The 12,648-nt window shown below is 46.4% G+C and overlaps 1 protein-coding gene across 1 annotated transcript in view; it reads left to right on the plus strand.

Moving 5' to 3' along the window:
• osbpl7 (oxysterol binding protein-like 7) overlaps nucleotides 1–12,648 on the plus strand; it is a 102,611-nt gene that overhangs the window by 63,070 nt on the left and 26,893 nt on the right. The window contains 4 exon segments of the mRNA XM_085966547.1: nucleotides 1,522–1,658; nucleotides 3,389–3,496; nucleotides 6,104–6,229; nucleotides 8,630–8,726. Coding sequence (XP_085822673.1) covers nucleotides 1,522–1,658; nucleotides 3,389–3,496; nucleotides 6,104–6,229; nucleotides 8,630–8,726 — 468 coding nt within the window.

The raw sequence follows: 12,648 nt of genomic DNA on the forward strand, positions 1-12,648 counted from the left end.
GATACCAGGACTTAAAGGGTTAAATTGCGTAAACTTGGCTTGTATTCCCCTAAGTTTAGAAGGTTGAGAGGTGATTTGATCGAGGTGTTTAAAATGTTAAAAAGATTTCATGGGGTAGGTACAGAGAAACTATTTCCTCTGGTGGGGGAATCCAGAACAAGGGGAAATAATCTTAAGATTAGAGCCAGGCCGTTCAGGAATGAAATCAGGAAGCACTTCTTCACACAATGGGTAGTGGAAATCTGAAACCCTCTCCCCCGTAAAGGTTGTAGAGGTCAATTGAAACTTTCAAGACTGACTGATATATTTTTGTTGGGTAAGGGTATCAAGGGATATGGAACAAAGGAGGGTAAATGGAGGTAAGGTACAGATCGGCCATGATCTAATTGAATGGCAGAACAGGCTCAAGGGGCTGACTGGGTCTACTCCTGTTCCTATGCAAAGCAGACTCCTTAACAGATGCTAATTGTAAGCTCCCATGAGTTGGGAATGGAGTGGCCGCACGGCTGATTTTTCACGAGTCCAGCATGGCTTTTGGAATATTTGCTGATACCAACTGGCAGTTTTGACCATGGTTGAAGGTTTCACCATGTAGTCTTTGTAGGGCACGCACTTCCTGCCCACTAACCTTGCTTCCTGGTGTCGCAAGTTTGGCTCAGACTTTTGTGTAAACACTTCCCATTCAATCTTGCGGTCAACTGTCGCAATGCAGTTGTAGGCTGTGGATACTCTGCTCTGTGGGGCAGGTTTCTGAACACACGCCCAAATGTTTTGCCATCTTGTCCATATGAAAAAGAAACTTATTTATCAACTGATCACGAGCATCATCATGGGAAAGTAACTAATATCTTCATTTAAAACAAACTGGCAACAAATCCATAAACCAGCCAGAAGACAATCTGAACTGAGAAGGGCTAACTTGCTTGTCATTTCCCTGTCCTATTCCAACACTTAACATTAGTCTTCTGCACTGGACTGGATTCTTTTAAAATGTATTTAAATCTGTCCTTTCCCACGAGGTTTAATTATTTAGAAACATAGAAGATGGGAGCAGGAGTAGGCCATTCGGCCCCTCAAGTCTGCTCCGCCATTTAATGAGATCATGAAAGGCATTACATTAATGCCAGTTCTTTCAAGCTTAGTGGAACTAGTTGCAATAAAGTGTGGGCGTTACTTTTAAAGATTGAGAAAGCACAGACATATTAGGAGTACTAACATAGTGTGCCACAGATTTGATGCTGTTCAGTTCTTGCTCCCCAATCTCAGCACTGTGCGAAGGTGCTGGGTCTAGCCTCTAAAGGGGCCGTAAGGGGAAAGAAGAGATTGTCTCTTGGTTGCGCTCATGCACTGTCTGGGTAACCACTCAAAGCAGCAGAGGGAAAAGCCAACCCCTTTCCCCACTCTCCTGCTTACAGTTCATCTACGGACTGAGCAGGCTGCCCGGTGAATATAAAAAGGGAAAAGATAAACAGGGTGTGCTCAGTTTTAAAAGGTGAACAACTTCATTTTTTTTTGTTCCAGTTCACGCCAGTTTGAAGTCCCTCTTCAACACCCTCGCAATTGAGAAGGAGAAGCTAAAGCAGATGTGGGTGGAGCAAGAACTGGATCCCACTGCACCAGCCAATCAGATCACAAACCTAAAGAACACCTTGTCTGAGGTGAGATCGTCTCTTGGGCTGTCTCTTTGCTCAGCTTCTTGCCACACCAGACCAGCACCCTGCTACACACACCTCCTCTGTGGAACCTCCTCCTGTTGCTTTTTCCTTTTTAGAATTCCTTTGTTAACCTAAAGGATTTATTTTCTGTTAATTGTTGCATTCAGAAGAGAATATATCCCACCGCTTAACTGAAGGAAGGAACATAGGAACAGGAGTAGGCTATTCGCACCCCTCGAGCCTGTTTCGCCAATTCACTTAGATCATAGAAACATAGAAGATAGGAGCAGGAGTAGGCCATTCAGCCCCTCGAGCCTGCTCCGCCATTCAGCCCCTCGAGCCTGCTCCGCCATTCAGCCCCTCGAGCCTGCTCCGCCATTCAGCCCCTCGAGCCTGCTCCACCATTCAGTGCGATCATGGCTGATCATCCAAATTCAGTACCCGGTCCCTGTTTTCTCCCCATATCCCTTGATCCCCTTAGCCTTACGAAACATATCTAACTTCTTCTTGAATATATTTAATGAATTGGCCTCTACTGCCTTCTGTGGTAGAGAATTCCACAGGTTCACCACTCTCTGGGTGAAGAAATTCCTCCTCATCTCAGTCCTAAATGGCTTACCCCTTATCCTTAGACTGTGACCCCTGGTTCTGGACTCCCCCGCCATCGGGAACAGCCTTCCTGCATCTAGTCTGTCTAGTCCTGTTAGAATTTTATAAGTTTCAATGAGATCCGCTCTCATTCTTCTAAACTCTAGTGAATATAAGCCTTATCGACCCAATCTCTCCTCATATGTCATTCCTGCCATCCCAGGTATCAGTCTGGTGAATCATGGCTGATCTGTATCTTAACTCCAGTTACCCGTCTTGGTTCCCTAACCCTTAATAACCTTGCCTAACAAAAAAATCTGTCAATCTCAGTTTTGAAATTTTCAATTGACCCCCCAACCTCAACAGCTTTTTGGGGGAGAGCGCTCCAGATTTCCACTATCCTCTTGTGTGTGTAGAAGTGCTTTCTGGCATCACTCCTGAATGGCCTAGCTCTGATTTTAAGGTTATGCCCCCTTGTTGTGGACTTTCCCATCAGAGGAAATAGTTTCTCTCTATCTACCCTCTCAACTTCTTTGATCATCATAAACACCTCACCGATGACATGGTGGGCACAATGTACCACCCAGTGAGGAACTGGCACTCGCCCACAACAAATGACCCAAGCTCGATCTGTGCTGAGCTATCTGATCGCAATCGGGAGAGCATTAGGGGCGCTGCCGGTTGACCTCAGCACCTATGGGGTAGGGGGAGGGAATGCCAGCCAGGTTCCTGCTCTTTGCTCTCTAGTAAGCTATGCTGGAAAGTGCACGTGTTGGAGGATGGGGTCGGGTTTGGTTGTGATAGCACCACCCCCTATCCCCAAACCATGGTCAAATAGGCTGGACAGTAAGCCTGAACAGTCTAACACTTGGTGAGGTGCGAAAAGGCATTGGGTGCTTGTGGAAGAAGTTACTATCTTCAGAAGAGGAGAGTTTGCAAATCACAAACAAACTGTTATTTCTTGGGATGTACTATCTTCAGACACATGTGCGGTCCAAGTTTGACCAGCAGATTGGAACCCCTCCAGTCACCAACACCACTCTGCATCGGAAGCCTTGGGTAATCCAGGCTCTATTCCGAACCCTGTCTTGAAGCTAAACTCCTTTGTGGCTAATTTATGAAATTAACCTGTGGAGCATCCCTAGGTCATGTCTCAGAATGCTGACCTGCGGAACCGGCTGCACAGAATCCAGTGCCTGTCCAGTTTTACAGATGTAGTGACTGATCCGGTGGCTCCTGTCAAAGCTGAGGAGGTGAGTCAGAATTTTTATACTGAGCACTGGGGACCTGGAATTCTTTGTTGTGTTTTTTTTAATCAGTCTGCATCGGGCGCATGTACACCAACAGGAATGCATGGTTTAAAGCATCTTTACATTGTGAGAGTGCCATAGATGACTAACTTCTGGTGATGCTACTCTCTTCATCTAACCCCATGAACATATCTTTCTATTCCTTTCTCCCTCATGTGCTTCTCTAGAATTCAAGGGGAAGCTAGATAAGCATGAGGGAGAAAGGAATCGAAGGATATGTTGATGGGGTTAGATGAAGAGGGGTGGGAGGAGGCTCGTGTGGAGCATAAACACCGGCACGGACTAGTTGGCCAGAATGCCCTATTTCTGTGCTGTTAATACTTTGTATAAAACTTGCAACTTGCAGGCTCAAGATGTAGAAACCCACATCTTTGTGAGCTGCTGCTGGTCTTCTCTTGCCCATTGCTAGTTTGAGGAGCAGTGGTGCCATTACATATAAACAGGAAGGTGCTGCCCAGGGATTGAGGGTTTCAGTTTGAGTGCTGCTTTCCTGGGACTCCATCTTTAATGTAAAGATGCAGTTAAACTGACAAGTGAGTTACCACTCGTGGCTTTCCTAACCGTGACCCAAGAGCCAGCGTAACACACTAGGCAGGGTGACTGATCCTTTTGGAAAGTTTTGTACTACCTTGGCCGCGATTTTCTCAATCGATGCAGCTTGGGAGCGAGTCATGTGGCTTCCGGGTTCCAGTCCCGCCCCCAACTACATCTGGCCCACAGACGCGATTTTGCGTCAATTGGCCTTGTTAAGCCTGTCCTGTGGGCTTGCCGGCCAATTAAGACAAAGCCGATCAGATGATGTCATTTGATGACTTGTCATCTACTGGTTTTCATAAAGGGACCACGCACAATTTTTTTTGACTGCTCATTTCTCCGTGTTTGACAGCATTGAGGTGCTGCAAACACTGACAATCACTGTACAAAGCTGAGCCCTTGCACCCAGGCTCTCCAGTGACTCCCTCCTTAGGCTAGAACAGATGGCAGCTGCAGGCGAGGTTACAGAAGCGATCTGTCACTGGTGAGAGACGTTCTCTCAATGAGGTGGGACTAGACATAAAATTCAAAACTTGTTACCTACAGAAAAGTTTAAATGCATTAAAAAATGAATTTCCCAACATTTTCTTACCTCTGAAACTCACCAGTGCACCATTGGACCCTTAACGTTACTTCTGCAGCTGTCATCAATGCAGAAACACTACAGCAGATTCACAACACGCCACACTTACCTGGCGTGGTGTCGGGAAGCCCGAAGTAGAAGTGTCAAAATTGAAAAAGAGCCTGACTCGACACTTGGGAAGATTGATTGGAGGCGGGTTGGCTTCCTGCCCGCTGTCTGTCAATCTTTGCGATTTTGCCGGATGTCCCGCCTTTCCCCCCCCCCCCCCCCCCGAGTGCTGGCAAAATTCCGGCCTTAGACTCTGGAACAACTTCTCATCATTCAGATTCTCAGGATTAACAATGTTGGCTATCCATCACCTAGGTAGTTTACTTTCAAACCAGCACGTATTTTCCGATAAGCGTTATTAGCTGCCACTGACTTTGAATATGTTATTGCGCAGTCTTTTATCCGGTCATGGTGATTGAGCTGTGTACACAATGTTTACTGAACTGGCTTAAGGTCAATAAGATTTTTAGTGTGATGCCCCATTGTGTTGGTAAAGCTTGCTCAACCTATCCTGTCACAAGACGTTTGAAATAAGCCAGTTAACAGCATGTTGCTAAAATAATATGTCAGTAAAGTTTCTATAAATACGCAAAAGGGGCACTCTATCGAAGGGGCATGGATCTTAGTGTCCCTATACTGAAGATCCCGGAATGTCTAACTGAGGAGCGAGAATTCTATGATAAACCTCATACCTTTCTCTGGCACATGGGAGCTGAGTTCATAGAATCATTAGATCATACAGCATAGAAGGCGGCCATTCAGCCCATTGTGCCTGTGCCGACTCTATGAAAGAGCTGCCGATTATTCCCAATCCCCCGCTCTTTGCCCATAACCCTGTAAATTTCTCCTATTTATGTATACATCCAATTCCCTTTTGAAAGTTACTATTGAATCTGCTTCCGCCACCTTTTCAGGCAGTGCGTTCCCGATCATAATAACACTGAGTAAAAACACTCCACCCCATCTCCCCCCTGGCTTTTTTAGTAACTCTCAAAAGGGAAATGGATAAATACGTGAAAAGGAAACATTTTCTGGGCTGTGGGGAAAGAACAGGGGAGTGGAACGAATTGGCGAGCTCTTTCCCAGAGCTGGCACCGGCACAATGGGGTCCTTCTGTGCTGTACGATTCTATGGAACCTGTGCGCAAACTTTAACCAGAGTATGTTATTCAAAAAGAAATATTTGAGTTGCTTATTTTGTGCAGCAGAACTGCCGTGATTGTTAAATATATCTGTAGTTTCGTTTTGGAAGGCCTGCTTGAAATAAATTATTGAAGGGGGAAAAAGCAATGATCCAAAGGGAAATTGTTTGTAAAACTGCAGAAATGGTAGAGGTCGCTCTGAACGTACTAAGCTGATGTTTTCTTTTTCAAACCTTGTCTTCAGGTGACTCGTAACCGGTCCCTGACTCATCAGCTGTCCTTGGAGAGCAACGCGTCACTGTCGGAGTCGCATGTTGAGTTCTTCGACGCTGAAGATGTGTTGCTGTCGGCGTGTTCTTCGGACAATGAGGTAAATGAGTTGGCGACTTGTTTGCGTAATCTCGAGGAACGTGAGGAATCCAAAGATTTTAGTCCAGTTCTTCGGTTGCACAGCCGTTTTCTCCACCGATAACTTGCTGAGTAGCTGAGCCATACGGACCAAGAAGGTCTTGGATTTGATCCGCGGTCTGTGCTGATGTCAGCCAAAGCAGTGATGAGCACAATAAAACCAGAAAATGCTGAAAACACTCAGCAGGTCAGGCAGCAGGAAAGAAACAGAGTTAATGTTTCAGGCCGATGACCTTTCATCAAAACTGGAAGAAGTTAGAGATTTAACGGTTTTTAAGCAAGTACAGAGCCAGGGTAAAAGGGGGAGGAAGGAGGTCTGTGATAGGGTGGAGGGCATGAGTGATTGAATGACAAAAGGGATGATGGTGCAAAGCTGAAGAGGATGGTAATGGGACAAGTAAAGAAACAAAAGCTGGGTCCAGAGGAGGTGTAAATGGTTACAGCAGAACCATTACCAGCGTCTGCTGTCTGAGAAAATGGGAGTGATGGTTATTTTTATTTTTGCTTAAAGTTGTTGAAAATGTTGACGCTGGAAGGCTGTTGCGTGCCTAATTGAAAGATGAAATGCTGTTCCTCGAGCTTGTGTTGAGCTTCATTGGAACAGTGTCGGAGGCCGAAGTCAGAGTGAGAGTGGGATGGAGAATTAAAGTGGCAAGCAACCGGAAACTCCAGGTCATGCTTGCGGACTGACGAGGTATTCAGCAAAGCGATCACCCAGTGATGAGCTGCAATAACCTTGAGTTAGGGAAGGGATAACGGCCAGGTTCCTCACTACCGATTGCTCTCTGGTGATGCGTGTTGGAAAGTCTGCGTGTATGGGACGTCTGATGAGGACAGGATCAGGCTCGGGTGTAACTCATCCTCGTAGTTGAATAACCTGCCACTACTTGCTGTCACAGGTCATGCATGAAAAATCAAAAATTTAAGGAGTCCGGAGGGGTGGGGTGAAAATTGTTGGAGAAATTCAGTGAAGGGGGTTGGGGTTGTGCCTTGTATTGCTTCTCCATCTTTCAAATCACATGGGGAGCCAATCTCTCTCTCTCAGTTTACAGCTTTGCCCCGAGTAGTGCATTTGGAGATAATGCTCTTGGTGTTGTGGTTTGAATCCACATTTCCAGGTTGTCTTGGGCCACTGTCTGCGAAATGGAATATGGTTGAGTTTTTTTTTTCAATTGACAACCAAAGTAACGTCCACATTTGAAGCCCTGTTTATGATATAACGTCAGCAGAATGATTTCTTTACAATTCTGAGCATAGTAGACTTTGCAAATGGATAGAAATAGCAGACCTTTATATTACACTAGGAGCTCACTTGCCTGTAAGAGTTGGGCTCCCATTAACAGGAGGAATAAAGTTCGAATCCTACATCTAAATGCTGTTTTTATATTATGAGTAGGACCCCGGAGAGTGACACAGAAGCAGGGACCAGAGGCCTCCCAGTGCTGTGTGTTTTCTTGCGGTATTCCACTGCTCCTTATTGAGGTCCTTTGGGGTGGGTGGGCACAAAGAGAGATGGCGCTGGACGGTGGAATAATGGATAGGATGACACACTGGCCAAGAGGGGCCAGCGAGCTGCGTGTTTTTTGTTCCACCATTATATAAATAACTCTCTGCAACGGTGGATGGCACAGCATAAAACTTCACTGGGAAGCGAGCCCCTGGAGTTGGCCAAAGTTCCTCTCCTGAAAATGCTTGACCCTTGTTTGGGATATGGCTCTGCGGGTGCTGGTGACCTCACCCCCAACTGGTCGCTCTTGGTGGGCGAATGGCAATGGTCTGTTTGACCACCGCGGTCATCCTTGCCAAGCCTTATCCTGTCCTCACAGCGCCAACACGCGCGCACACTTGCCAGCATGAACAGCAGTTGCGACGAGGAACCACCGCTAACTTCTTTCTTTTCTTCTGCTTCTTGTAGCCTTCCCCAGCCCAGGGTTGCCCGAGGCCAGTTGGAACGCTCCAAATGCAACTCAATTATGGTTGACTAATTCAGCGCAATCTGAAGATTGACCCTGGGTCTGTGTGGTGTAGTACACCCTCTACATGCATTTACCCACTCAGTTAGCTAGGGAGCTAGCTACCTGGCTCTGATAGCTAATGGGTGTAAGCATGGCCTTTTAGACCTTTAAATAGCAAAAGGAAAAAGGGAGCACTCTTATACTTGGCGTCTTGCATTGAGGCAGTGTGTACATTCATTGAATGTGTGTTACAGAATCTCGCAGCACAGAAGGAGGCCATTCAGCCCATCATGCCTGTGTTGTTGGAATGTCTAGCTGTTTCCATGGTTTAAAAACACCTCCATAGGGCCATGGCCATTTACTTTTAAACTTGTGTTAATCTTAAAAGCATGTTTTCTTTGTCACAGATGTCAGACGATGATGACTCCACCACCAGCGAAATCACCAACAGTAACTCTGAGGAGAATCTAGACACTGTGGATGCAGCCATGCAGGAACTGAAGGGTTCGTTCGACCTACATCACTAAAATGAGGAACTATCTGTAACTTTCACTTTCTGAAACGTGTGCAAAACAGTTACAGATCACTGCAGTAATAATATCCTGAGACCTTCTCGTGCAGCATATTATGTTCAACTGCTGCTAGAAATGCCCTAGTCACCACTCCCCTCCCTCTTCCTGGATGCTGATTCTAGCTCGGCCTTCACAAAATCTGCCTACTTCCTCCTCCAAAACATTCAGTCTTATTCCCTAATGCACCCCATTCTCGCCAAAACATTCAGGGGGAAAAATTCAGTTGTTTGTGCCTCCAGTTAGCGCCTTAAGAGGGCGCTAATGGGGCGCAAAGCAACTAGCGCTCGGGCGTGGCGATGTTTGCGCCGCTCGCAAAATTAACTAGATATTTTGCGGTGGCGCTAAACACTACCGCCAAGATCTCCTGCGCCGGCAGATTGTGATGTCAGTCGAGTGCGCAACTCCCCGGTAGCGCCCCGGACCGGATATTGAGTGGCGCCCCCTGCCTTACCGTCTGCCGCTAGCAACGACCGGTTGAGGGGAGCGTTTTGCTGTCAGAAAGGGACTGGGGGAGCGCTATTTAAAGGTGACCGCTTCCTGCCTTTTTTTGTCGGTGACATTTTTGCACCACGCATTCTGAGAGAGAGAGAGAGAGAGACTTCTGGAGAGATTCAACGCTGTGTGAAGGAGTTTTGAGTACTGAGCAGCACTTTGCAGGTTTATTTTGATTTGCCCTTCCTTGCTTCGCCAGCGCTCTGAGGTAGCGCCTCGCTCCTCGGCCTTTGCACCTTAAGACAGGTGTGAAGCACCTGATTTAGCGCTCCAATCACCTCCAGGGGTGATAAAAGCCAAGTTTGCCGTTGGAGGCGATAATTAGCGCCAGGGGCTAAATTTTGCGCACGGCCGATAATGGTGCCCCAAACGAGGCGATACTGAATTTTTCCCCCTCGGTCTTATTCCCTAACGCACCCCATTCTCGCCAAAACATTCATCCATGTCTTTATCACCTCCAGACTTGACTTTTCTCCTCTTCTCGAGTGTTACCCTATATACACTTCACCTCATTTAGAACTCTCCAGATTTCCCTCCCTTAGTTTCTATTCTTTTGTTCTCTCTCTTTCCTCTTTCATTCCCCGCACAAAATCCTGCTCACCTATCCTTGTTGACTTCCATTGCTCAGTGCTATTGATTTTCAAAATCCTTCTATTCAGATTCTTCCACAGCTTGTTGCTGCTAACGTGTGCAACCATCCCCAGCCCAACTTTTCTGCCTGCAACCTCTGTCCTTCGAACTCTGGTCTGCTGTGCGTTCCTTCCTACTCCTCCGCCTTGGCTGTAGCATCAGTGGCAGGGCCTTCAGCCAACTTGCCCTCGCCACAGCCTGAAATTCCCTCCCTAAACGTCGCAGTCTTGCTACATCTCCCACCAGCTTCAGTAGCCTCCTTAAGACCTACTTCCTCAACAGTGCCTTTGGCTGCTTTCTGTAATTCCCTCCTCCTCCTGATTGAGTCTGACCAAAATGTAGAGTGCCTAACTATGATATGCTGTGTTAAAGGCGCTGTATATAGGTAAGTTGTTGAAAGCGAATGTTTCAAAATATGTGAAGCCACATTCAACAACAACATCTACAACTTCCATTTATATAGCGCCTTTAACGTAGCAAAACGTCCCAAGCAGCTTAAATAATTAATTTTACTGTGAAAACATAGAAACATAGACGATAGGAGCAGGAGTAGGCCATTCGGCCCCTCGAGCCTGCTCCGCCATTCAACGAGATCATGGCTGATCATCCAAATTCAGTACCCTGTTCCTGCCTTTTCCCCATATCCCTTGATCCCTTTAGCCTTAAGAAATATATCCAACTCCTTCTTGAATATATTCAATGAACTGGCCTCCACCGCCCTCTGTGGCAGAGAATTCCACAGGTTCACCACTCTCTGGGTGAAGAAATTCCTCCTCATCTCTGTCCTAAATGGCTTACCCCTTATCCTTAGACTATGACCCCTGGTTCTGGACTCCCCCACCATCGGGAACATCCTTCCTGCATCTAGTCTGTCCAGGCCTGACAGAATTTTATAGGTTTCGAACGTACCTAGCTTATTGACAGTACCATGGTGGGTGACATAACCATACAACCAGTTTCAACAGTTCATATAAAAGTTGTTGATCTACACACTCCAGTTTACACCGTAGAACCACAGCACATGAATTGTCACATAACCACATGGCAGCACATCATAGAGTCGTCCAGCACAGAAGGAGAACATTCGGCCCATTGTGTCTGTGCCGGCTCTTCGAAAGAGCTCTCCAATTATTCCCACTGCCCTGCTCTTTGCCTAAAGCCTGTATCCGATTCCCTTTTGAAAGTTACCATTGGATCTGTTTCCACTACCCTTTCAGGTAATGCATTCCAGATCTTAACACATCGCTGCATAAAAAAAATTTCTCCTCCTCTCATCTCTGGGTTTTTGGCCAATTACTGTATCTTAAATCTGTGTCCTTTGGTTACCGACCCTCCTGCCAGTGGAAAACGGTTTCTCCCCATCTACTCTTTTCAAAACCCCTCTTAATTTTGAACACCTCTATCACATCTCCCCTTAACCTTCTCTGCTGTAAGGAGAACCTCCGCTGATTGAACTTACAGGACTTAACACTGGGGTTTTTAGGTGGCAACGTAAACCACAAGCTCAAGGGACTGGGTGATGCAGCGAGTTAAGCTGCTGCCTGACGTAATAAAGACTCACTACGCACTTGGTTGAACATAAAGCAAGGCTTTAATCGACTTGTAACAAAACATGGAGGTCTAGTTAGTAGTCACTAGCTTCCTGTTTCCAAGTTGGGCCTACGCCCGAGTATTTATACTCCTCGGACGGCGCCCTCAGCTGGCCGTCCAGTAGTACTTCCTGAATTACTTCTTGTAGAAGTTGCGATTTATGACATTGCCCTTCTACAAGATGTTTATTTTAACACCGAGAAAGTGAAATGAAGAACCAAGACCTATGGTGAAGGGCATTGCTAAGGTTGGAAAGAGTAAAAGACAATACCAGAGAAGTACGGTTTTAAAAACCTGAAGATAGGAGGAGGAGAGGACTGAGGGAGGTGAGGAGTTCCACAGATTTACAGTCCTGAGAAAGAATGAGTTAGAACATAAGAACATAAGAAATAGGAGCAGGAGTAGGCCAATCGGCCCCTCGAGCCTGCTCCGCCATTCAATAAGATCATGGCTGATCTGATCCTAACCGCCAATCCACTGTCACAGAACCATCTCCTGAATCTAACAGAATTAGACACACGAAATAGGAGCAGGATCAGGCTACACGGCCCCTGGGCCCGCTCCGCTACCCACAGGGCCATGACCGATCCGAACCTAGACTCATGTCCAAATTCCTGCCCGCTCCCCGTAACCCTTAATTCCCTTTACTTCTAGGAAACTGTCTATTTCTGTTTACAATTTATGTAATGATGTAGCTTCTACAGCTTTTTGGGGCAGCATATTCCATGGACCTAGCACCCTCTGAGTGAAGTAGTTCCTCATCTCAGTTTTGAAAGAGCAGCCCCTTATTCTAAGACTATGCCCCCTAGTTCTAGTTTCACCCATCATCGGGAACATCTTCCCCGCATCCACCCGATCCAACCCCTTCACAATCTTATATGTTTCAATAAGATCGCCTCTCATTCTTCTGAACTCCAATGAGTAGAGTCCCAATCTACTCAACCTCTCCTCATATATGTCCATCCCCTCATCCCCGGGATTAACCGAGTGAACCTTCTTTGTACTGACTCGAGAGCAAGTATGTCCTTTCTTAAGTATGGACACCAAAACTGTACGCAGTATTCCAGGTGCGGTCTCACCAATACCTTGTACAACTGAAGCGATACCTCCCTATTTTTATATTCTATCCCCCTAGCAATGAA

This window comes from Somniosus microcephalus, chromosome 24 (genome assembly GCF_052327205.1).
Source record: "Somniosus microcephalus isolate GS21.2 chromosome 24, FLI_Smic_1.0, whole genome shotgun sequence".
Classification (NCBI taxonomy): Eukaryota; Metazoa; Chordata; class Chondrichthyes; order Squaliformes; family Somniosidae; genus Somniosus; species Somniosus microcephalus.